This window comes from Xenopus laevis, chromosome 8S (genome assembly GCF_017654675.1).
Source record: "Xenopus laevis strain J_2021 chromosome 8S, Xenopus_laevis_v10.1, whole genome shotgun sequence".
NCBI classification, from domain to species: Eukaryota; Metazoa; Chordata; class Amphibia; order Anura; family Pipidae; genus Xenopus; species Xenopus laevis.
The window spans coordinates 34,990,591-35,017,736 of NC_054386.1; the positions used below are offsets into that span (position 1 = coordinate 34,990,591).

Below are 27,146 nucleotides of genomic sequence, written 5' to 3' on the forward strand. Positions count from 1 at the left end.
CAGTACTCTTAATTTATAATGTATAGAAGCCCACTAATAATAATATGTAATAACCAGCCAGTAAGCCTGTCCCAGGAACCAGTAACTGCTTTGGGCACATCATGGGGTAGGTTTTAAAATAATGGTGTGTAGTTTGGGCAGGGCCCACCTCCCAGTGTGCACAGTTGACCTGAGGACTAATTATTATCAATTATTTTACTATTCAATTACTAACGATTTATAATAGTGATCTGTTTAATGACAGACTCAACCAGAAACTATAATGTATAGGATATATGTACTATATAGGACAAGAAGCCATATGCCCTGTTTAGAAAAATAGCCTATATTGGTTCTGTCGGAACTAGCTTTGCCTACTTCAGATAATCCCATCCCACACCCAGTGCCTTTGTATTGCAGGTGGCTTTACAACGATGGTTTGCTCCCGGAAGACACCTACATCGTAGGCTTTGCACGTTCAAAGCTGACCGTGCAGGATATCAGAAAACAGAGCGAGTCGTACTTCAAGGTGATGCAGTAATAAAAATACAAAATTTTGTAAAAGCTTTTTTAAAACATGATATTTTTGTTGTTCCTTAATGCCCTCTATTCATTGGGCTTTCAAATGGTGAGCAAACAGTGGAAGATGGGTCATGGCCTGTAGGCCAATTAGGGTTAAAAATGTCTGGTATTTGCTTTGCACTTACCCAGACCCGCTACCTGGCCCTACCCGCCGGGGGTTTATTTTAATCTTCTTCCTCTTTGCACTCAATTTTTGCATTGCAGGCATCAGCAGAGGATGCTGATAAACTAGACTCATTTTTCAAGCGCAACTCTTATATTTCTGGACAATATTCGGGTGCAGCCTCCTTTCAAAACCTTAACCAGCACATCAATTCTTTACCCAATGGGGCAAAAGCCAACCGCCTCTTCTACCTTGCGCTACCACCCAGTGTGTATCATGATGTTACCCGCAACATCAGGGAGACCTGCATGAGCTCTGTGTAAGTGGCAAATAGTTGTTTACCATCCTCTCTATCTTCTGTTCCATCTTTTCCTTTCCACTCCTTAAATATCATTTTTGGTGGTTAATGTTTGAAATGATTGGAGATAAAACAGTTAATGAATACCCCAGTTTTGCGTTTCCTTTTGTTAATTGGCTCTGTTGTCACCATCTTGCCTACTGTTTTTACCTCTTTTTTCCTAAAATTGCTTCTTTGCAAAGTCACATTGTGCGACATCTAGGGCAGTCAACCCCTAGTTGCTGCATAAATAAACTAAATTATAATTAGAACTATAAATCTTCTCCTAAAAGAATGAATGCAACAGCATGTTAGTCTGTATTTGGGCCCAAAATGTTCTCATTACCCAGTCAAAATTGAGTATTTTCCTAGAGCATGTTGGAAAGTCATAGCATCCAATGTATGTGGTTATCTGTCTGCCTAAACCACTGATAATACAATGTGACTGCCATCTAGTGGCAAATGCATCTTGTACACATATTTATTTAGTTATTTTCAGTATAATACAGTATGTGCAATTAATATATGGGATGGTCTACATAAGTAAAGCCATGACCATAACAGCTTGGTAGCGTTTGTTCATTCATGTTTGCTATTCTGCTCTTCAGTTTTCTCCTTTACTGTTGGCAGGGGATGGAACCGTGTTATTGTGGAGAAACCTTTTGGCAAAGATCTGGAAAGTTCCAATCGTTTGTCAGAACACATCTCCTCCTTATACAAGGAAAACCAGATCTATCGTATCGACCATTACCTGGGCAAAGAGATGGTACAGAACCTCATGATCTTAAGGTTAGAATGTTTCTATTTCATATTCACATATCCATCACCCAGTATCTTTTCCTTTCCTTTCCTTTCCTTAATCTTTCAGTATCCATAATCCAGCATCTTTATATCTGTCTTGTTTTTTTTTTAGGTTTGGTAACAGGATATTCAGCCCCCTCTGGTCCAGGGATCACATAAGTGCTGTGATTCTGACATTTAAAGAGCCCTTCGGTACACAGGGGCGTGGAGGATACTTTGATGAATTTGGTATAATCCGGTGAGTAACTTTATTTTTTTGTTACTGCAATTTATCCATATACGGTATGCTTTAGCCTACTTTTCTGATGTCTGTATCTCTGGTCTGTGTTTTCTTTAGGGATGTCATGCAAAACCACTTGCTCCAAATGATGTGTTTGATAGCTATGGAGAAGCCAGTCTCAACCAACTCGGATGATGTTAGAGATGAAAAGGTACTAAGCATTAATTAAACAGTCATGATGCATTTTCTGTTCTAACACAAAGGAACCCATATTATTAGTCAGTTACGTTTACAGCAATATTAGCTAAGATAACTTCCCTGGGTTATGCTCCCTCTGAGAATCTGCTGTGCAGAATGTGTATGCAGTATGGTACAGAAATGCCATCGTGCACCACAGATTCTTCTTGTTAATTGGAATGAGTTAAATCAGTAGAACGGTATGTATAACAAAGGCAAGATAGTTACGGTAACACATAAAATTTTCTCCTAACACCTATCATTGCTGGCAGTGGAAAATTCATTCATCCAGCACTTTTTTTAACATACATTGATATGTATGATAGGGAGCTGCATAAACTGTATCAGAACACCAAAACTAGTTGCCAGAATTAAAGTGACAGAAATTGATTTCTGATCATTCTTCAGCCAAGAAAACCAATACGGCAGCTGGTACCCATACGTGAAATATTAAGCCAGCTTATAAATGTTTTCTGAATGATGTAATCCATTTTCTTTCAGGTGAAAGTCTTGAAATCAGTGGCTCCCCTCACACTAGATAATATTGTAGTAGGGCAGTATATTGGGGATCCTGAGGGACAAGGAGATGCTCAACAAGGATATTTGGATGACCGCACTGTTCCAAAAGGATCTTTGACCCCCACATTTGCCACTGCAGTCCTGTATGTGCAGAATGAGCGTTGGGATGGTATGTGTCAGTCCAGTAGGCACCATCATTCATGTTGCTGTCTTCCTTGTTAGGTGTATTTAGAAGTGTGAATTGGTATTGTTCTAACCAGAGCTCCAAGCCATGCATAATAAATGGTGTGCCCTTCTATTTGTGTTAGTCCTGTCAGTGGCTGTGCATTCCTCATAATAAGACTCTTAATAGGCTCTTTCTGTTTTCAAATTTCAGGTGTCCCCTTTATCATGCGCTGTGGCAAGGCCTTGAATGAGAGGAAGGCAGAGGCACGACTGCAGTTTCGAGATGTACCAGGAGATATATTCCAAAGCCAATGCAAAAGAAATGAACTGGTGATCCGAGTGCAGCCAAATGAAGCCGTATACACCAAAATGATGACCAAGAAGCCAGGAATGTTCTTTAACCCTGAGGAGTCAGAGCTAGACTTAACATATGGCAACAGATACCAGGTAAACTAACACACATTGTAGGGTTAGAGTTAGCCTTAGAAACCTTTGTTGGCCTTAAAGGAGAAGGAAAGACTTGTTGCACTTGGAGGTGCCAAATGTTAGGCACCCCCAAGTGATTGTATTGACTTGAAGAAAACTGCACCGGCCTGGGGTTATACCAGTGAGCACCACGGAGCGATTCACTTCTGTCTTCAAATTTCCCGGATCTCAAATTTCTCCGTGGATCTCACTGGTATAACCCAGGGCCGGTGCAGTTTTCTGCTGATAGGAGCACCGGCCCGGGGTGTCAGGTAAGTCAATACAATGACTTGGGGGTGCCTAACATTTGGCACCCCAAGTGCAAAAAGACTTTCCTTCTTCTTAAATTCAACTTTACGGGAATGTGGGAATTAAGAGCATGTCTGAAAGCAAAGTTGGAATCATATAGCTCCTTGCATAATCCTTTAATGGTCTTGCCTTACACAGGATGTGAAGTTGCCAGACGCATATGAGCGGCTTATTTTGGATGTGTTCTGTGGAAATCAGATGCACTTTGTACGCAGGTTTGTGCATGTGTATTGCCTAGTGCCCTGTACAGTACATGTATATGTCTTGGAACTTTTTAGGGTATATGTGTCATTGATGTTGTTACCGGTTTCCTTTCTGGCAGTGATGAACTGAGGGAAGCTTGGAGGATCTTCACCCCTATTCTCCATCAACTGGAGAGAGAAAAGATCAAACCCCATCCCTATAAATATGGAAGGTAAGCAGCTCAGAACCTCCTCCTGCGTGTGATTATTTTAAGAAAAAAAATCTGTGAAAATAAACAGGTAGCAATTCTTTATCCACAGACTAATTGACTATAATAGTAACAATCACCTCTTCATCCTAATACATATATTATGTACAAACACTGGCAAAGCTTACCCTAGCCCTGTAAACTCTGGCAAGCGGCAGTCATCTTTTACTGATCTATGCACTTGGAATAGTGAGAGCAAAAATTTGTTTGCTTGCTGTGAGTTATAGGGTTGTGGAAAACTTTCCTGTGTTTATTCAAATCCCTGATAATGCTATAAATCATCACATGAACAATCGCAACTGTGAATGAAGATACAGGACCTTTTATCCTTATTGTACCTCTGTCGTGAGAGACCTGGGATGTCAGTCCTTCTATAATGCCTTTATTTTTTTCAGCCGTGGGCCCCCAGAAAGTGATGAGCTAATGCAGAAGGTTGGCTTCCATTATGCAGGAACCTACAAATGGGTGAACCCCAACAAGATCTGACAGTTTACTTCTGACTCATTCTCTTCTCCCCATGGACGTCCTGTGTTGTATCCCCTGAAACTCTACAGGTTTCCTGTCCATACAAGTCGTGGCTTGGGAAATCACCTTGTCTTGTTCTATGTAGTTGTTGCCTGTAGATGTCACTATTGGTAATTTTTTTCTTGCAGGTGTTGAAGCCAATCTTAGTTGCTTCTCATTCCTACTTGTTTGAAGAGATCCAAATGGACTCATATTGTACAGGGTGGCCATACACATGCATAGCCATATTCATTTTCCTCCTCATTTCAGCTAATAGCCTGAATCATAAGACTTACAGGAAGTGATGAGGAGCATGGTCTTCTCTCATTTCCTGATTTGCTGATGTACCGTATACTTACAAACAGGGTGCACTGGCAGAAATATTTACAGTTTGGAGTTGGACATATCGACACCAATAATATTGGATTACAGAATCATTTGTCAAGACTCCCCACTACATGCTCAGGTATGATCAAAACTGGTCACACTGCCCGATTAAGCCTGGCCATGTATATCTAGCTTAAAGGGTAACCCACTATTGTAGCATATTCTCTAAACTGTAATGGGTACTTAATTATCCTTTTTAACAAATAGGTTTTATCATTTGTTTTTGCGATACAAATGGTATAGAAATGGTTGTTTTTTCTTCTGCAAACTCTGCCATGCTGCTTGTCAGTAGTATTTTGCAAATTGCTGGCTCATGCTTGAATCAGGATTCATCCATTTCGACAAGGTGACATTTGTCAGTGACTCTGTTATGTTATGTTGACAAATAAATTGTACTGTATAGACAAAGACAAAATAATGAAAATAGTCTGAGACAAATTAATTTTATACCCACTAGAGTTTGATTATTTATAATAGTAACGGTTCCCTATACCATTACTCATGTCTAATTAAGGAACATTTTGCACTGGCAATAAATGGCATTATCTGCAAGAGAGGGAACTTACAGAATTGCACTTAACAGGAAAAAAGAATGTGCAGTGTATGTTTCATTGGCAGGAAATATCTTTTCCCCATTTCCTTCGTCTCATTTGCTTTTTTTTTACTTGCTTTTGCTAATCTACTGTAGATGCCAATGATGCACTTTGGCAGAGGTTCAGTTAGCAGATGCTTTCATATTGGGGGGTTTACACATATATTGTATAGGTAATTATAGAGGTGTTCCCATTTTTTCTGCTTTATTTTAATATTGCTGGATTAGTAGTAAATAAGTTTGTGGATATTGCTGTGGTTTCTTTATTCTATGCCAACGCAACCATATGCAAGGTAAACTGTGCAACGATGTCTAATGTGGTTGGTTGTTATCCAGGTTAATTGAGTCCAGGGCCCAGAGGTGCAACTGTACTATGTCCGCTGCTCTTACATGATTAGTACCAACTGTACCCAGCTCACCTTTTCTATATAGACCTCTGAGCAGCTTCACAGAGTTTTCAAAACATGCCTACCACTGAACATATGTGGAGCTGAGAGTGGAGTACTCTTCCCCTATGAGACTGGAGCATGGAGTGTCCTGCACATGCACCAATCGCATAGGTAATCTGGCAGGACAGGGGCCATTTCTAGTGTAGCGCCAGGTCTAAATATATTATGAATGTAGCGAATCCACTATTTTAGATTTGGCCGAATCCTTCACGAAAGATTTGGTTGATTACTGCAACAAATCCTAATTGGCATATGCATATTAGGACAAGGAAGGGAAAAAGGGGGAAAACATTTTTACTTCCATGTTTTGTGACAAAAAGTTATGTGATTTCCGACCCCTAATTTGCATATGCAAATTCACATTTGGTTCGTCCAGGCACAAGGATTCGTCCGAATCCTGCTAAAGAAAGCCAAATCCCGAACCGAATCCTGGATTCCGTGCATCCCTAAATATATTCACACTGTTGGCACCTGTACCATGACTCGATCTAATCTCTTATTTGTGTGTGGGACAGCACTGCAATCACATATGCAAGAAAAGGTGTGCTTTGGTATAAGTTTCAAAGAAGGATCTACCTTCCAACAAGACTTTCTCTTGACTTTTTTGGTTTATTCTTCATGCTGCTCTGTATCCTATCATGTGTTTAAAATAAGGGAACAATGAATGAGAAGTGACTTTCAAACTGAGTTTCAGGTGTATCTAGGAAAGCTTATAGACATTCTAATAGAAATTCTTTAACCTAACTGGCTTTTCGGTTGAACCCCTGTTCCCCTTCTTCAGGCCCTCCCAGGGGGACCAGCCTCACAATTTGGGAACCACTTCTTATAATGCCACTATGAGAGACATGCTGAAGATCCTCATCATGTTCAGACTGAGAGTCAAAATAGGCCCTGGCAGGTACAGCAGCCCCTCTTGTCATTGCTTAAAATTCCTCTTTCTTCATATCACTAGTTTCTAATGATGCCAGTTTTGATTGCTGCATTTCCCCTAAGCACTTAATAACCCATAATTAGTACAAGAGATTGCATGTTCCGAATGAATGTTCATACCAAACAGCTGCTGAGAGATTACTATAAAATCCCCTCCGAGCGCACTCATTATACATAATTAATGCCTAAGCCACTGTTATAGTTTGACTTTAAAGCTTCTCATCAAGTCCTTAGACACACACAGTGAAACCTCAATTTTCAACAAATATTTGCAGACGCAGAATGAATGAGAAATCCTAATTACCAGTAGATTGAACTTAATTATACACTTTGTGTCATTTAATATACAAATGAGCTGGTTAGATGATTGCATCTACTGGAAGTGTAGTTCAGCAACATCTGACAAAGCATTTTTTGCCTAGCCCTGACCTAATCAACTATGCATTTGACTCTAAAATAACGCAAAGGTGTGTTTGCTTGTTTAAGGTGTCAGGTCATCATTTTGGGTGGCGTCACTACAAGGTGGAGTTACTTTATTGCAGTGTTCAGCAATAATTTATTTGTTGGTCTTCTTTGAGTTTCCTCTATAAGGAAGTGCCAAATGTTACTGCTGTATCAACATTTTTTTTACACCAAGGTTTACGTATATTATTAGGGTTACTCGTTAAAAAGTGCCCACCTGTATAATTTCAGATGCTCATTGTATGGCTAAATAGAGGCATATTATCCCTTATAATGGGATCTCTCACCTCTCTATATTAGAAGGAAGGAGGAGCAGGCGTGCAGTCTCAGGAGGTGCAGGCACCAGGCTCAGGCTGGCAATCTATGAGTTGTGGCAAATGCCAGAGGGGCTCCTGTAAAGTCCCATAGGCAGTCACTATTTAGTGCACCGTGGAGGACTATTTGGGCCTCTGTGTACTTGTAGCAAGGCCTATTTTGACCTGGCAGGCACGCCCTTTCCATGGGGCCCCATTTCAGCCTGTGCTGTCCGCCACTTCATAACTTCCACTTCTAAATGCCTAACAGAGACAATGGTCTAACCTTCAGTCTGTGTGCTTTGGAAAAGAGGGCAGAGACCTGCAGCCCCCTGGTTTGACCCTTGATTCCTCAATCCAACGCTGTTTACTAGACCAACAGCACTTGTTGCTATGATATTTTTATAGATACCGCTCTATATACAACTCACTAATAGAAGTTCATCACCAATTTCAGGGCTCACTTAGACATGAAATGAAAAATGATTTTTTAATACAACTAATGATCATGTTCCCTAATAGATGTACTATTATTCTCACCGTGGTTATTGTGTGATCTTGCCTTGTCCAGCAATCAATTCTGTCATGTTTGCAGTTGCATAAGTGGAACAGTCCCATATCAAAAGTTCACATATCTATATAGATATAGCCGGAACTATACCTCGACATCTCTTAAAGATTGGACCTTTTCTGTACCACCTGGATTTGGCAATAGAACTTCCTCTAAATAAGTTAAACGTTTTTCAGATGAGGTACTCTAAAAAGGCACTTGAACTTCGCTGCAGCCGCCAGAGCGTTCACAGTATGGATTGAATTTACTAATTGCAAAATATGTAAATAATTTTAATATTATTAAACTCTGTATGGAGTCTTTCATCTCTAAATTCAATTCCCTGAATGTCAGCAAGTGCATGAGTCTTTGAAAGTGGCAGTATTCTGTGGATCATGGACTGTGCCCGTGGTGTTGCTGTGTCAGTCTCTGCTGTTCCAGCAGCAGTTAGTGAGGAATTGTCATCTTCATTTAGGGTCCACGTGACATCTCAATACACTTCATGTGGTTTTTAAATTGTATAATTTTGCTCTTCCAAGCACTAGGGGCAGGGTGTAGAAATAGTGCCTGATGCTCATCTGCAACACGAGGTTCCTTCAATTCCTCGTGCAAAAAGTTGGATAAGTTGGTGATGCACCCTGTAGAAACAGACATCGGTCAGTGAGCTGCATTTTCAATCCTCCCACCTTATATATATGAAATATGCCCTTTTTTCAACTTCTGTCATATTCAGGAAAGCATTAGTGTTATTTATTGGGGCGTGCTTAAGGGTTGACCCTTAAATTTTTAGGCAGAATTGTATTCAGTACAGGAGGAATACCAATGATGAGGGTTTTATGCAGTCTTTCTTTTACATCAGATCCATCCCCAGTGGAGCTTACACTTAAGTTGGCCATACATGCTACAATAATGATCTTTCACTCGACCATCAGTCATACGAAAGATCTTTCGTCCACTCAACGTTAAGAGCTGAATCCAGTGGCATAACTAGATATTATTTGGCCCCACAGCAAATTATTTTTCAGGCCCCCAAAATGTTTAGAGGTTGACTTGTTTTACCAATATTTATTGAAACTGTATATGAATTAGGGCCTCATGGGGCCCCCTATACCTTCTTGTCCCCCCTGCGGCCGCAGGGTCTGCTTCCTCTATAGTTACAGGCCTGGATTTGTGGAAAGGCCACCTAGGCCCGGGCCTAGGGCGGCAGGATTTTAGGGGGCGGCATGCTGCCCAACCACACCCACATTGGTTCAAAAGCACTGGGGATGCGCTGGAGATACAATCATTTTTTAAATTTCCTGTGCGCCAATCCCCATTGCTCCAGTTCCCCTGGAGGGGACAGGAGTGACGAACTGTAGTGGGCCTAGGGACGCCAACTATGTAAATCCGGCCCTGTATAGTTACACCCCTGGCTTAATCGTCAGATATGCAGGTAAAAAGAAAAAGAATTCTCTAGGTTTATCTGAAGATTTAGCATTAACTATACAATGTTCGGGTACCTTCAAAATGTTCAGTCCTGCCTGATCGTTGAGACGACCGATATCCAAGGCTTTTTAACAATATTGGTTGCCATGTCTCCCACCACACACACGACGATTATTGTATGATTATTGTAGTCCCTACTACTTATGGTAAGGAACCATTTAACCTGCCTGTGTTTTTGGGTTGTGAGCGGAAACCCACACAGACATGGGGAGAACATACAAGCTCCTTGCAGATAGTTTCAGAATAGCCACAATCCAAATTATACTACTGGCAGAGTGGACTATGCAAAGTTAAAAGGAAGGCAGGGACCAAACAGCCAGTGAAGAATTGAGGCACATGTGAGCACTGAACAGAAGTTTGGGAAAGCAAAGCATAAGGAAGCAGTTACATGATTTCTAAATATTTCCATGACAATGGGGGAAAAAAAGCTAATTATGCCCAAACCAAGGGATTGTAAGGTAAGATATGGCTGAATGGTTACTTCAGAGAACGTCATCTAAAGTTGGCCATACACAGGACAAAAAACATCTGTCTCTCCCCCTCCAGACCGAGTAAGAAGCATACTGGTGCACGTATGAAGCCCTCACAATAAGATACCTTGCCAAAAAATGAACACATCTTTATCAGGAAGGTTTGAAAATCAAATTGTGCGAGGACCACATTGGCAGTATGATATGAATGCTATTCACAAGGATCACCCATAGAAGACCCATATTTGGGCCAAATACGCTTGTTTGGTGACCTTGTCAAAAGAGCAGATCTTTAAGAATATATAGGGCTAACTTTGAATTCTCTTTTCAGAGGCTTTTATCTAGCAACCACTTACTGTAATTGGGCACTATAGGGAATATTGTGCACTAATAAATTCTACCCAGGGTGCCAACATCAGGACAATTCTGGATCTTTGGGAGATGTTACAGTTCATTCACTCCCAGAGAGAGAAATTGTGTAGACCAATGCTAAAGCTGACCTGCCAAACTGTTCAGTCATATTAGCATGTGTCTCATTCACAAAAGGAAATACATTTTTTTTATGGCTTAGGCCAATGGACCACCATTTTCCATATTTTTCTCACCTGACGCTGAGCTGTGCACAGTCTAGGATCTCCCCATCACAGTTCCAGTTGCTGGTTTCAGGTTGTGCACCACAGAGTGATGAAAAGAAGCCCTTTCGCCGGCGGGTGGCTTCCTCCTCATCCAGTTTCTCAGGGGTAAAACGCACAGCGCGAATACGATGCACTTCCACATAGGGCAATGCAAACTGTAGAGAAATAACAGTATGAAATCTGGTGGATGTCACAAATATTCTAATAAATAGTCTATAGCATTTTATAGCTGCACATCTGGCATTTGCCAAAATCTACAGCTTGCCAATCCTGCACACACAGGTTATGTTTGTATAGGGCATATTGAACAGTTGCTGCAGAGCAACAAAATCTCAATTGCAGCAGATGGCAGTGGCTGCTTATCCACAAGGTGACACAGCCAAAAGGATATATATCTAGCTATGTTCAAGCAACTGCTTCATAGTCACGTCTCTTTGTCTTACCTGATCATTTTTGTTGGTGTGTCTCTTGAGATGCCTCACAAACTGGAACATGTTGCACTCTCGCACCAAAATTAGATCAGCCGTGCCATCGGCCAAGTGTGCTGTTGGAGACAGCCCATCCTGGCTTTTCGGGCATGCGCTGGACATGCCAGTGACATTGATAGCCACAAAGGAGCCAGATATTTTTTTCCAAGTGTCACAGTCTGAGTCACAGCCTGGGGGAAAAAAAAGAGATGGTTACAAACTGGTTATGGCTTGAAAGTTTCAATAGCATCTAGACTTCATCAGTAATTGAACAGTGGAAAGTAATGACGCTTAAAGCTTGGAGGCTAGGGTACCAGTGGAGCCTTAAAAGGATATTTATTGTTTTCGTGCACAGAGTTCTTGTGTGCATATTTATATGTATGTGTTCCCACTTAGTAAAGAGAGCCATTGAATAGGTAAGAGAAAGTGGCCAGGGTCAGTTTTTGACTTTCCAGTCAACTGATTTTTGGTGCCCAAAAGCTTTTTAAAGGAACAAGGAACAACATGTTACTAGAAACTTGGTTTACACACCGTGTCTGGCAAGATGCTCTGCAGTGCCAACATTTCGTTTTTTTAAAAGCCCAGCCCCTGAAGAAGCTACAATTATAAAATGAGCAAGATGGTTCCAATCAAAATGGGAGTCTATGGTGCATGTGCGATAGAGCCTTATTTGCCACAAAAGCATCTTAACTAGAGACAGAATTGGGCAGGAACATGCGGAGTATTATTTTTTGCAAAGGTGTGATAGTAACAATGTGCGGGATTGAGTAGAAGAATATGGTCTTACAGTGGGATTCTGCATCTCCCTCCTCTTTCCATCTTTCTGAAGATTCAGAGCAGACCTGGCACCTGTAAAGAAAATAGAAATAAAAAGTCTGCAAGGAATCCAAGCATTCTTTGCACCAGTACTACAACTCCTAGTATCTTCCTTTGGAAGGAAATTCAGCAACTTGTTGACTTTATCGGGTTTGTAGTCAAGATTCATTTAGAGGACCATTATAGTAGTTGCTTGGGTTGGGCTAAGCTGTACATAGGACGCTCATGAAAATCTGCCACTCCTGTGTCGAGGCATGAAGCTTCCACATGGCCAGTAAGGCTCATAGTGGTCAGGGCAGGTTATTAAGACGAGAGACCTATTCAGCAGCCACTAGGCACATGTAATGGACAGAGCCCTGAAAACAAAGACGCACATTACCCAGTTCTGCAGCGAGTGTTGTCTCTTGGACTGGACCGACTGTCATCTGCTTCCAGGAACTCCACTGTCCCCCTGTAGAAGCGGTTACTGAGCACCATCTTAAAACCTTCAAAAACAGGCTCTGTGTTAGTAAATCTGAAGGAAAGGCCTGAATGGACACACTGGCAAAGAGTGGAGATATACTGAAGGCTACTTTGAACATCTTAGAGCTACATCCATTCCATGGTTGTAACAGCATAACCAAAAACAACCATGAGCTTCATGTCCCCATTTTATCCGAGTACAACAAATCATAGCAACCAATCAACAGTTTAGTATCCTCATTCTATAGTATTATGTCTCACCTGATAAGTCGTATCGGATAGGTCCTAAACAGCGTAAGGTCTCGCTCTCTCGCAAAACATCCCCAAAGAATCCATATCCGATGAGAGACACCGAGTATCTCATGAGCTCTCCATAGTGGTACGATGCACAGACGTCCATGGGTTGTGTGTCCCCTAAACACAGGTACATTCATAGATAAAATATCTTTCTACAGTCTAGATTCAGGTATTCTCTGCCACTCCCAGCATCCTCCATCCACACATTCCCAGAAGACTCACCGATGATTATATGAAGTGCAGAAGTGACCGGATCATTGATTCCAACAGTGGCAAAACAAACACAGTCTGTAGAGCCTGTAACACAAAAACATGGTAGTGGGGGATAAAGACACATTTACAAGGTACAAGTCTATCAATAAACCTACAATGCTTTTGTTTCCTCTACATTAGCTTGCATTTCTTGACTTCCTACTGTACATATTAAAGGCAGTTCATACTTCCCAACATTTTAGTTTCCTGTATAGGCATCCATGTACTGGTCAAATATGTTAATTTAGCTAGTTGCTATAACAAATAAGCGTGAAAAGGGAGATGCGGCCCACACGAACGATTGCAGGATAGAAGCTCTGGATAGCATGTTAGTTTCTGCTGAAACTGATTCAAAAAGTGTCAAATATAGATCTTGATAAATCAAAGTAAGTAGCTTTGACAACTCCACTTTCCACTACATTCTGCAGGATCATAACACACTAATGAAACATTTTTATTTCAGTAGCTCCAAACCTGTAAGGTTCCCTTAAAGCTATAAACAGCTTATTATTAAAGGAAAGCTCAATATTGGATGCAACTGTTGCAGGGCTGTAAGACAAAAGCTGTGAGACAACATTCTTTCAGCAAGAACAATGACCTGCAGCTCTGCTTTAAAGGAGAACTAAACCCTAAAAATGAATATGGCTAAAAATGCCATATTTTTTATACTGAACTTATTGCACCAGCCTAAAGTTTCAGCATCTCAATAACAGCAATGGTCCAGAACTTCAAACTTGTCACAGGGGTTCACCATCTTAGAAAGTGTCTGCAACACTTACATGCTCAGTGGGCTCTGAGCAGCTGTTGAGAAGCTAAGCTTAGGGGTCATCACAAATTATCAAGCAGAAAATGAGGTTGTCTGTAATATAAGCTGATGCTACAGGGCTTATTATTAAATTATTAACCAAATAGTTGCTTTGGTTTCTGCGTTGCCATGTAGTATTTATCTGTATTAATTACTAATCAGCCTTATATTATGACATTTCTCTTGTATGTGCACTGTATATTGTGACTGAATCAGCAAAAAAGAACATGGGGAGTTACTGGGGCATCTTTGGAGACACAGATCTTACTGCTAAAGGACTGTGATTGCCTTGGGCTGGTAGAGAAGCCTCAGAAATAATGCACTATACTACTTTTTTTAGAAAAGCTTTAGTTCTCCTTTAATCTAGCTTCACATGTCATTGGGTGTTTGGCCACTCGTTTGGTGGGTGCTAGTTGCACTGTAAAAAGAGTCCATCCAGCAGTTTTACATTATCTACCAACCAAGGCAACAATCAGAGGGTAAAATGTAGGTAGCTCTGTAATAGTTGTGGCCTTAAAAACCAACATTATTTTACTATGCATTATTTTATTATGATGTAGAGACTGATATTCTGAGGCAATTAGCAATTGGTTTTTATATTTTATTATTTGTGATTTTTGAGTTATTTATTTAGCTTTTTATTCAGCTTTGCAATTTTAACAATCTGTTTGCTAGGGCCCAAATGACTCTATCAACCATAAGTTGATTTGAATGAGAGAATTAAATATGAATAGGAGAAGGCCTGAATAGAAAAAAGAATAATAAAAAGTAGCAATAACAATACATTTGTAGCCTTACAGAACATTTATTACATTTGAAAGCTGGAAAGGGTTAGAAGAAGAAGGCAAATAATTACTATTGAAAATACATAATAAAGACCAATTGAAAAGTTGCTTAGAACTGGCCATTCTATAACATACTAAAAGTGAACCACCCCTTTAAGTAGGGGATAGGGAAATATGAGCTCCTGATATTAACCCTGATCTGGACTGTACATTAGGAATTCCTGAACACTTACCTGCAGGAATGATACCAATGCGAAGCTTGCAAGGGGTCAGAGTTACCCCTTCCTTGTTCTCACACACTTTGTTGTCACTCTGCGTCCGTCTCACCACTCCATGCAGCAACTCGCTAAACATGCCGTCACCCCCAACACACACCACCCTGCAGAAATAGGGAAAGAATTAGCACAATGATCATGTGAGGTGCAATAGATTTTGGCAAGCTAGAAAGTGACTGGCACAGTCAGGCTGATGCCCTGCCAAGCTATGGCAAAGATCGACTCAACAAGTAGCCCTGGCATGGCTAAACTACATACATGGCTATGGGAAGGGTTGTAGAAATTGAAAATACTTCTTTACCCATCATATTTTCCTAGATCTGTTTCCATAATGTGATCTCTAGCATGATTCGCCCTTGTGGTCTCTGAAAAGAAGAGAGAGAAGGGTTAGTGGGGTATGAGTTCTCTAAAATGAATAAGTGGAAAGAATAAGGCCCATACTGTGGACTTACCAATCACGTCGCTCTCGATTCCTGCCAGCTGGAAAAGGGGGGATATTTTATTGATATAAATTCTTCCAGCTTTGCCGCACCCTCCATATGGGTTTATAAATATAAGCAGCTTCCGTGGCCTTTCTGCACCTGTTGGGGTTAAATATTGAGTATAAGGCAAAGAAAGTGTAGTTGTATAAAGGAAAGAGGCCCTGAGCACACACTACATATTACTTGTACATGTCCAGCCTCGGGTGCTTTGTGTACTCTTCCAATAATAATGACAAAATTCAAAGCTCAAATCAAGCACTGAAACAACTTTGTAGATGTAGTTAAAATTAGGTGCCCCCTATTAATAATCAACATATCTGCCGTTGTTTTTTCCTAGTAGCTTATATTTAATTGAGGTCTCTTTGAACTCAGTGTCTGGACAATAATAACTGTGAATAGTGCAAGTTGCAGTTAGCCATACTTCATAGTTGCCAGTGAAAACATAAAAAGGGACTGAATAAACTGTAACAAAAAAGAGGGTGCCTGAAGCCAATATGAGTACTACCACAGTGGAAAGGATATCAGTAATATATAATAAACAAAATTAAATATGAGGAGGAGGATATTACTCACAGTTCACCCCAGTCCTTGGGTGCATATCCATAAGAAAACTAATAAATGTGAAAACATACCCATAGAGAATCATGAAGCCTAATTCTTTTCATTTGTAGTCATTACTAAATCTATCATTGAGTTTGACTTGTAATGCAAAATTTCTATACATTGATGCCCCCATCGCTGCCGAAGTAAGTGGGTGCCTGGGTCAGTAAGCCTACTAATTAATGACAATTTGACTGATTTATGTGATGCATGATTACTCTGTGGAAGCTCTGCAATGCCTTTACAATGAATCAGATTGTTTAAGAATGATTAAGACTGATAAGGCTGCTTCCTACATTGCAAGTCTTGCCCAGAAGGAAGATTTTCTAAAATGGCATATAGATCAGAAAGATTCTGTTGCCCAATATAATGAATTAGACTTTGTCACAACTCATTAGGCAGCTTTGGATTAGGCTGATTTGCATACCAAGCCTTCAGCCATCTTTAAAACCAATCAATTTGCATTCAGTCAATGAGCTTGCTCCACCAATAATGGCTATCTTTGTAAGGATTGAGCTGGCATCCCAATCGATCTATCAACCCCCAATAAGTGAGCTTGCTAGCCAGTGAATCAGTGTGCTTATGAATAGTGAGATTGCTACCCACTGAATAAGTGTGCTAATGAATAGTGAGCCTGCTACCCATTGAATCAGTGTGCTTAAGAATAGTGACCCTGCTACCCATTGAATCAGTGTGCTTATGAATAGTGAGCTTGCTACCCATTGAATCAGTGTGCTTATGAATAGTGAGCTTGCTACCCAGTGAATAAGCTTCTGCCCTGAAACTGAGCTTGTTGCCAAAAGATCAGTGAGTGAGCTGGACAGAGGTATACTTAGAACTGTGTGAGCTTGTTACCCAATAGGCCAGTTTGGTTATCAGGGTAAAAACCTGCTACCTAATGCATAATCCTATCTGACAATGAACAGCTAATCATGGAGTATATCTGCTAACTAATCACATAATCTACTGACCAATCCTACATTGATTGGCATAGTTCTTGTTAAATGACATCAGCTGATGAATGATAGTATTATAAACCAGCCAAAGAATTTGCCATTACAGAGTCTACTTGCTGCCACACATTGGCTTCTTATAGTACTAAGTATTTCAGTCATACTGCCTTTTAAACCGAATGGCTACATTCCAATGAGTGAGTCAGCTCTTCAGTAAGTCTGCTATGATGGGCTATCCTAAGTGTCAGTGAGTAGTAAATCAATTCAACTGACTGCAAGACCTCTACAACGTCAAGAATTTGGTTGGTACATAGTGATGGCAAGTTTAACCCCCACAGCCCCTTTCCTTACCGCAGTTCTGGATCCTGTCCTGCAAAACCATTACCCAGTCATGGGCTTCTTGGCAGCTGTGTGCTGTGAAAGTGGAGGCTTCCAGAATCCATTGCTGATCTGACTTCCGAGAGATGTGGTAAACTGGAAAACAGAGAGAAAGACAGAGTGTGAGAATACATGGGAAGAAATATTGAGGTAGAAAGTCCTTGTCGTTTCCCACCACTAGTGTCGCTAATCCATCCAGGCAATAAAAACTATTTAGGATACAATTTTGTGCAATGCTTGCATGAAAACTCCAACCTTCCTTAGGATTCAACAAAAATGAATAGGGGCCAAAAAAGTATTATAAATAGCCAAGATGTCATATACTGTGGAAGTGATAAGCACAAATCACATCAACCAAGGACTAAGTGCTAAAATTGCCCTCCATCCCAATGAATGGGAATCACCACCAGACCAAGGGTGCTGCCTAATGACAGACACATATCAACTGAAAATGCAATTTAGGATATTACTAGCTAGTAAACTCCTAGTTTGCCATTAACCTAAGAAGAGAGACACTGGTCTGTGTAGTAAGGACTTAAAATGATCATTCACAAGCAGAGGCCTCTCTTGATACACAACAAATCAACCCAAATCAGTTAAATGAGACCTGTTGTTTGACTCGGTTGAATTCTTGGGTAAGACCAATTATGGAAATACTATATATGTTTATTTGTTTGTTTGTTGCTCTGGCATCAACAAGCAACCGACACAAATGGGTAATTCCAAGTGAATAGATCCCTAGCCCTGAGTTTAGTGTGTTAAATACAACCTTTTGGGGGTGTACCAAACAGTCAGGTTTGGTGCCTTTCATGGGTTACCTAAAACATATTTATATCTTAATACACTTAAAGGACAAGGAAAGTCTAAAATAGAGTAAGGCTAGAAATGCTGTATTTTGTATGCTAAGCATAAGCGTGAATTTACTGCACCACAAAGCCTAATCAAACAAATGATTTATGCTTTCAAAGTTGGCCACAGGGGGCTGTCATCTTGAAACTTTGTTAAATATCTTTGCCTGACCCTGCACATGCTCAGTGTGGTCTGGGCTGCTTAGGGATCGTCATAAACAAAGCTGTTTGAATTCTGAATGGCTGGTTAGTAAGGCGGGGGCTCCACCTGCTGTTCATAAGATTATTGTTTCCCTGCTCAGCAGTTAGGGACCATCTGACAATTCCTTGGTTGCCTCCGCTTTGGGACAATCGGATTTTATAGTGTGGAGAAGGCGAAGAGAAGGCCGGAAGGTTCTGGGCCGTTCCTAGGGGCAAGGGATGTTTCTGAGCTGCGGGCCGGTTTCACCCACGGACAGAGGCAACTTCACTTATGGTCAGTGTCGTTCACTCATTGGGGAACTTGATTCATTCCTGTGCCAGAGGCATAGCGGGGACTACACTTACGGAAGCTTCTGATGAAGTCGTTAAACGACGAAACGCGTAAGGCATAGACGGCTGACGTCACACCCAAGCGTCCAGGAAGCAACAAGCGGCAAGCGGATTGTGGAGGAAACGCTGGTCGGAACCCCAACAGCAACCGCTAGTAAAGACTTGCAGCAGTACGGACTTGCACGGATAAGTGACTATATGCCTGTTGTAACTACTAAAATGTGAGTGCAACCAGTTGGTTTTTTAGGATATTTAATAAAAAGGGTTTTTACACTATATTTGCGCATTTTTAACCTCTTCCAGCTCAGAAGGATTACCCTACAATTTTATTCTCTACCAATCGTGATGTGCATATGCTAAATCTAAACGTTTGTAAGTACCCATTCAATAGCCACCTGTGGTGAATCGTAAAGGGTAACTGCACCAAATAGTTTTTTTGGTTGTGGAACTACAACTCTCAGTAAATACTACACTATAAAAAAATCATTTTTCCTCTTTTTCATCTTATTTTTTCCCTTGAGCTTTAAATTAGCGCTGACCTTTTAAGGAAAAGTTTGGACAATTCCTTTCCACAGCAGTAAATGAAGGGAGAATTTCACTGCATACAGTCAGGTTTCTTATAAAAACTGTACACATTTTTTAATTAAACTATATTGGAGATAGGTTTCTTTTTCATTAAAGAAAGTAAAAATGGGATATTATTTTTTTTCCTGCTAGGGGACATGATAACTAAAAGACTATAATAATATAAGCTGCAAGATATTAGCAGCACAAACACAACATGCCAATCATTTCTTAAACTATAAGCCGTGGTGGCTTGACGGAACACCAGAGGGAATCAAGGCTTTCTAAATAACGCTTGGCTTTCTGTGTGTTACCCTGGCACCTCCCATGGACAGACAATTACAATTTGGATTCCCTATTGTGTGAAAATACTTTGTAAGCCTTTTGCCTACTCACCCACCCCTGGGGGTTGGAAACACTGAAGTCAATGGAAAAGTACATAAAAATAGACGTCAGTCGAGGAAAAAAAAACCAACAATCTGCCTGCTAGCTTAAGTTTTTGACAGCACACACATATAACACACCACTGTGACAAGCACTTGGCACACATGGGAACAAAAAGGAATATAAATTATTTGCCTTTCAACATATACAGTATCAATGTGTTAGTCCTTGTCATACAGTGTGATGTTTCTCTATTTATCACCACTTGTTGTGCATATGCATGCCAAGAAAAACTAGGGGATCATTACAGCAGTACAGTGATGACACCACCCAATTCTAAAGAAACCTATAAAGCTGGGCATACATAGCAAGATCTGCTTTTTGGCCTTCTGGTCAATGATCAGATCATAATAGAGGCCTATGCAGGTCTGTCCATGGCAATAGGGCAGGCTGTCAGGATTACCCCATACACAGATCAGCAAGCTCCTGACTTGCTCATAAGAGGTGTATTTACAGTTTCTAGGAAGCACTTCAGGTTGTAGTAAATTGTTGTGAAACAGGGCTGGGCAATCTTCTACATGCAGTTAGGGTTGTCATCTGGCCAGTAATTTACTGGCCTGACCGGTAAAAATTATACTTGACCCAAATGTTATGAAAAAAAATCTAAATATATAGGCCGGTATTTTTTTCCAAAAAAGGTGGCAACCCAACATGAAGTAGGCCAATTAGCTGACATACCACATACAGTCTTTAGGGGCATCCCTGGCCCCCTTGCTGTTCACCCTCACAACCTACACTTACCCTTATTGAAGTTACCAGGAGTGGCTTTTTGCTTCCCCTAGTAACGTGCAGGCTGCTGCAGCAGCACCCCTGACAGTGTTGGACTGGGGTGCAAGGGGCCCCCCAGGAAACCTTAGAACACCAACCCACTCTTAAGGCTATATTTACTTTTTTCTCTTTACTTAACTTAACAAGCCAATTGGTTGGGTTAACCCTCTGACACCTTGGCTCACCAACAGTTTTCCTGGTATCCTGGTGGATCTGTCAACACTGACCACATATTCTCAGACCAAATAATATAATAATATATAACAATAATAATAATGTAATTTTAAAGTTTAAGTCATTGGAATCTATGATCAGACTGGAGAGGCCATACAAATTCCCTGAAGGACTGCACCTTGCTCAGGACCTCTAGTTAGACAGCCGTGACCTTGACAAGTAAAGCTTTGTCATGTCTATGGATGGGTCCTTAGGAAAGCTGCAAGAATATAACTAGTGCCAAGTTTATATGATCACCAGCCAACCTGTACAGACTCTATCTTGCAGGTGCATACAAACATCTACACGGAGATCTTAACATCTGACGTAGCCCTCAGGCCCGGATTTGTGGAAAGGCCACCTAGGCCCGGGCCTAGGGCGGCAGGATTTTAGGGGGGCAGCATGCTGCCCAACCATACCCACATTGGTTCAAAAACACTGGGGATGATATAATAATTTTTTAAAATTTCCCGTGTGCCAATCCCCATTGCTACTGTCCACCTGGAGGGGAAAGGGGCGACGAATGGCAGTGGGCCTAGGGGCGCCCACTATGTAAATCCGGCCTTGGTAGCCCTTACACATGATCAGCAGTCCTCATCGAAATAATAACATCCTGGGAATTTATAAAAAATACCCAACACTGGAGCTCAATTAGTACCCCTGGACAAATCTGCCTCAGTGCAGTAACCCATAGCAACCAATCAGAGATTTGCTTTCAGTATTCTGCCTAAAGAAATATTTTCCAGGGTTGCTTTCATTTACTTTGCTTCGAGGCAAAAACAAACAATTTTATTTCTATTTTTTATTGTCTCAAAGCCAATTACATTTTATCCCTGAATTAGAAGGCAAGTTAATGTGTAACTCAAATGTGTGTTTAATGGGAGTAGGACTAAATAAGAGAACCTTGCCATTTTTACCAGGAAATACAATAACACCTTGTTCCAAGAAGGTAATGATGTACTTCAGGATAAACTTTAAACCATGTGTGCAATGACCCAGATGGACAAAGTCCAGAGTAAGAAAACAAAGGGGCACAGTTTGTTCTAAGGACACATACACTAATTCTAAGAACAAACATGCTGCAGGTACCTGGGCTCTATTTGGGGGCATCTGTGGCCCCCTCCTTAAATAAAAAACCTCTTTGCATTGAGAAGTGCTCTATTTAAGAAATGCAGGCAGAGGCACTAAGGCACCCACCTATCTGTATGATACACTAATTAAGGATTCCAAATGCCTAGGGACACTATAGGGTGCTGTTTATATGGCATGCTCTATGGACTAGCCCCATCTTCTGATGCTGTACTATGCATTTAAATGACCTGTAAGATGTATGGATACACCATCTCCCAAAAAATAAATGCAAATATATGTATAAAAGGAATTTTCTGTGAATAAATGCCATACATAGCACTGATGGATTCTGATAATTTCATGTCACACAGTAATACCTGGGTACTGGGTTCACAGTACATGTCCTTATCTGCACAGTTACCAAACCAGAATTTTATGACAGTCATAAACTGCATTTAATTATGTACATTAAAGCAGCTCAAGCAGCCCCATTAAAATCTATTATAAAATATATAGACAGAATAAAATGACTAGTCTCAAAGACATACTCCTTATTCAGGTACACTTATTATATGCTATCATGACCAAAAGATAGAAGCAGAATAAGAACTAGCTTCCTCTGGTTCAAAATACATTTTCCATGTGGTTTCATTTTGTACTTGCCAGTCACTTGTGGTTGGGTTGACACTTTCTACTCTTACATTATGAGGGTATACCAGGAATTAAGTACAAGGGTCGGATGACATTGGTTAATAATATCTGCAAACTGTGGATGATGGTTGTGGATATTATGTATATATAAATCTAGATTCAATCATAATACAGTTTGAATACAAATGACAAGGACATACTGTATACCATATAGTATTGTTGGGGTTGAGTTACCCAGGTGTGGGCTGAGACCTAGAGAGTTTAATAGCGTGCTCCCCTACAGAGCCCTCTCTCTTCCTGAACTGCACTGCTGGGGTCTGGTCTGGCCTGGTCTCCAATGGTGCAGTTCTGATGAGGAGAGGAGGAAGGGGAACCAAAATATAAAGCAGTTTTTCGTCAAGTTAAGACCAAGCATGGATGTTGTTGAGTCAAAGACTAGAAGGGGCTTAGGAAGTCCAAGTTATCTTGACACAATAACCATAATAACCAAGTTCACCACTGTAAGATCACCAATGTAGAATATATGCTTGTCTCCTGAGAGGGAATTCTGGATCATTGCCTAGTGTAGCATTCCTTTTCACCTTGTGGATCTATGCTTAGGACTCTCTGATTCATTGGTGTTGAGTATGCAAAGGCAGATTTCTTATATTTTTTTAAAAAAATTTTTAGGATTTATGTTTAAGTAAATTTATTATGATAACGTTAGAGCATTATATGTAAAATAATATGCTTTATACATGTTTCAGGACATTTTGTAATATTTCAGTCTTGCATGAATATTGTATGTTTATAAATGCAATAAAAAATTATTGATATAAAAAAAAAATTATATTGGTTTTGCTTAGTGTTTGCCATGGGCTCTAAATGTCCAAGACAAAGACTAACTCAATAGAACAAGCACCAGTTCAGCTCCATGTCTGTGTGAGTTTCCTCTGGGTATTCCAGTTTTCTCCACAAACAAACATTCAGATTAATCAAGTCATGATGTGTAATCTCTGTAACTGATATGCCTCCTCTAGAAATGAGCCATCACCAGTTATATGTTTGTCCTGATACTCAATGTTAGATTGTTACCTGTGAAGAGGTTACTAGGAGCATCAGTTGGCTTGCTTTGTTGCTTCGTGTCTCCCTGATGCACCTTGACAATCTCATTCACCGGAATGGAGACCGTGGGACCTGTAGGGTAAAAAGGCCATATCTATCATTATTAAACAGACCAAGAACAAGCAAAATGTCCCTATGGTTCTGAACAATTTACCATTAGAAAGCCAGCTGTCACCCTGGAGAGGCCAGTCTTAAGCTGGCCATAGATGCAAAGATTTGATCGTACAAATCTTGGCTGTGTGTGGAGTGTCCAGTCATTTTTTGTGCCATGGCGATCGGTCATTCAGACAATAGGACGGGTTAAAAATTTCTGTCGGCTACCGATAATATCTCTGCATGTATTGCTGATCTGACAATATTAGTGGAAGACTGTCACCAGCTTTTGTTGGATATAGCTTTCACACAACTGCTGTCGGGGCAGAACATTGTCTGATCTGTTCTTTTACCACTTTATTTGATCTGAATGGTTAGTGGCAGGTCGGGAGATGGCACTGATCGTTTGTCCGATATGAAGGTAAATCTGCAGGTCTATGGCCAGCTTTACTCTTCAGGCAGCAGTAAAGTTACATGATTACCAAATCATGGGCACAATTGTCCTGGCGACAGCCTACAGTTTTGGTCACCAAAGCTTGGCCAGAATATTTTTTAATTGTCTTACTGGAAAATGTTTTGCAAGGAGAAGTAAATACTATAACAAACAAGGGAAAGTTGTGCTCACCACTAATTTTTAAAACCATTAGGTGGGGGTGCAATGAGGCTGTGACCACAAAATACATATAGACAAATACAAGAGTCCTCTGCACTCAACCCATTATCAATATATTTAAGACAAAGACATTTTACAAAGGGACTAAGTTTTACCTGCAACTTACTAGCTGCTTTCAAAGTAAAACTCCCAAACTTGGCTGCCCTTTTATTAGACACCAGTGGGATCACCTGACTATAGCTGAAAAGGGTGGGAGCTACAACATGGAGCTGGTCACTGCTCCTGTATAACTATAACAAACAAGGGAAAGTTGTGCTTACCACTAATTTTTAAAACCATTAGGTGGAGGTGCAATGAGGCTGTGACCACAAAATACATATAGACAAATACAAGAGTCCTCTGCACTAATATATGGACAAACAATCCCTGTTTTGTTTAAAGGGTAAGGCATTTTTCATTAGCAGTATGAACAAAATGTCTTTGTCTTAATTATATTGATAATGGGTTGAGTGCAGAGAAGAAAATACTAATAAATTCTTGCTTTAATCTAATAATCAGTAAACATATCACTTCCCCTTTTTCATCGTTATCTTGCTAATATAAAACCAGTTATGAGAAATCCAGCCCTGTGCAGTGGAAAACTCTCTAGGATTTGGTTGTCCAACTGGAGGTCCATATGCTAGATGGCGCCCTTTAAGGAATTTCTATAGCCCTATCAGTTGGGCCCATGGATGTCTTTGTATGATGCAATCAATTATAATCCGTCTTACAGAAAACATGTGCGATATGGAATTGTCAGCTCATTGTTTGTGAAACGTTGGACAGGATAGCTCTAAAATAATATACTTGTTGTATTGTAAGTTTAAGTGCCACTTTTTAAAAGGTTGTGCCTCCACACTTGATTGTGCTTGTGGAGAATCTGGTACTAATTATCACTGTTCTGTCTTAGTCCCAGAAACCAGCTGCAGATATAAAACTAGCTTGAGGGTCAACAAAATTTTGCACAATGGGGGTATCCAAGCCTCTGTACAAAGGCATGTAATACTGAAACTTCATGCTATATAATAGGTATAGAAAACCTCAATGGAGCACGGCAGGAGGGTTAGAGGCAAAAAGCCATTCTCTGAATTTCTTTGGTTTTTTGTGGAGCTTCTTCTGGTTTTTAGAATAATCCTACTCAGCCATCTCTGGAGGTTTCTAAGTTAAATCCATTCCACATATGAGTTGGCTGCAAGTTTCATTTTAGTCTTTGTGCTTGGGAGCCAGTTAGATGAAGATGTATCTGTTAATATAATCATCAATAATTACATCAAAATTGTATGCATTGGCTGCTAAGGAAAGAAAGGTTGCAGTAAAAGAATTCCCCTCTCCCCAATCATAGGTCTCTCTTGGATGAGTAAAATGAAGGGTCTACCATGACCATATCAAAGCAGCATCTCCAACACATGGTAGATCCCTAAAATGTACATTTAAATATGTTAATAGGAGGTAATGCCATGGCTTTAAATGTCCCATATCTGATAAAGAGACACAACTGCAATCCCTATAGGAGACTTCATCCAGCTGCAAGCATGTGAAGCCACTGTGTTGGCGTGGAGCAGGGAGGGCACCAATAAACAGTAGTTTGTAATGAAAAAAACAGAAAAATCTGAATGTCTCACTTACCCCGTCTGCCCCAGCAGAACCTTCCCTTCTGAAAAGTCCAGCTTAGACTGTTGCCAGATAATGTCAGTTGAACCTCACAGCTCCTCAGCTGCAGAAGTGACTCTAGCCTGCTCTCACCCATTACAATGCCAAAATTCTGTTCTTGACCAAGGATTCTGTTTGAGTCCAGGTGTTAGAGTGTGGGCATCTTACAGAGTTGGGGAAATCTTTCCTTTTCAGTGTATCTGTGCCTGCAAAGACTATGTTGAATCTGTCTTCTTAATAAAGTATAAGCCTATTATTAGTCTAGGTGCCTGCTTGTACAACAGCACCCCACTTTGCCTGCCAGGGTCTCTAAAAATCCAGGATAGCAGTCCCCGCAAGGGATGTTCCTTCATTTCTTAGGTCTAAAGTAGCACTGGATCTTTTTCAGACTGCCTTGCCTGTGCTTTCCCTTGTCTTTATCTCCAGTCACCAAACCGGTTATGCCCTCCCCATTCTCCTCCTTCCTTGTGAATGGTGAGTCTTTCACTTGTTTCCCCTTAGTGGCCGAAGTGAGTACATGACTTTGCTACAGTAGGCACTTAATTGTTTGTTTACACTAAACATGATGGTATGGAGATATAATGGGAGAGATGCCTCTGGGTAACCACCACTCCATATACATAAGTACTGCATATAGCAATGGATTTGCATAAACAAACTGCAGCACATACACACAAACCCCTGCAGCAAAAACTGACTGTAAATATTTATGGTGCCTTTTTTTACCCACAATGCAACATGTTCTCCCCTTCTCCTTTAACAAATGATAAGCACAGCTTTTGTGTCCATTTAGCACAATTGCGCCATTCCTCCCAACATTTGAAAAATGTAAAGAGGGACAAAATACTAGTCCCAATACTAGCAGCAAATTATTTTGGCCATGCCCATTTTATGGCCACATTCCATAATTACCATGTCTATTTAACAACATTTGGCAGGTTGTGAAAGTTTGAACACATTTCTGAGAGTTTAAGGGGCTATGTTTTATGTGTTATAACAGTTTGCTAATGAAGGTTGAAACTGCCCTTTAAGCTGTGAGTCTCAGTTTCCCCAAGAGACC

The 27,146-nt window shown here is 40.5% G+C and overlaps 2 protein-coding genes across 6 annotated transcripts in view; one reads left to right on the forward strand and one right to left on the reverse strand.

Annotated features, from left to right (window-relative positions):
* g6pd.S (glucose-6-phosphate dehydrogenase S homeolog) overlaps positions 1-5,898 on the forward strand; it is a 33,666-nt gene extending 27,768 nt beyond the window's left edge. For all 5 annotated transcript variants that reach the window (XM_041575023.1, XM_018232739.2, XM_018232736.2 and 2 more), the window contains 10 exons: positions 400-508; positions 766-983; positions 1,632-1,790; positions 1,915-2,040; positions 2,140-2,233; positions 2,761-2,947; positions 3,155-3,390; positions 3,856-3,932; positions 4,040-4,132; positions 4,564-5,898. In XM_041575023.1, coding sequence (XP_041430957.1) covers positions 400-508; positions 766-983; positions 1,632-1,790; positions 1,915-2,040; positions 2,140-2,233; positions 2,761-2,947; positions 3,155-3,390; positions 3,856-3,932; positions 4,040-4,132; positions 4,564-4,654 — 1,390 coding nt within the window. In that variant the 3' untranslated portion in view covers positions 4,655-5,898. The remainder of the gene's footprint in view (positions 1-399; positions 509-765; positions 984-1,631; positions 1,791-1,914; positions 2,041-2,139; positions 2,234-2,760; positions 2,948-3,154; positions 3,391-3,855; positions 3,933-4,039; positions 4,133-4,563) is intronic.
* A 2,358-nt stretch (positions 5,899-8,256) lies between these two features.
* LOC108699970 (ceramide kinase) lies at positions 8,257-26,537 on the reverse strand. Its single transcript, XM_018232740.2, has 13 exons — positions 26,063-26,537; positions 23,662-23,763; positions 17,471-17,593; positions 15,537-15,665; positions 15,386-15,449; positions 15,043-15,188; positions 13,190-13,264; positions 12,932-13,084; positions 12,588-12,693; positions 12,180-12,241; positions 11,369-11,583; positions 10,896-11,080; positions 8,257-8,973 (listed from the first exon to the last, which is right to left on the reverse strand). Exons 1-13 carry the CDS (start codon positions 26,181-26,183, stop codon positions 8,910-8,912), a joined length of 1,545 nt encoding a protein of 514 aa, XP_018088229.1. The 5' UTR covers positions 26,184-26,537; the 3' UTR covers positions 8,257-8,909.
* Between the last annotated feature and the right edge of the window lie 609 nt (positions 26,538-27,146).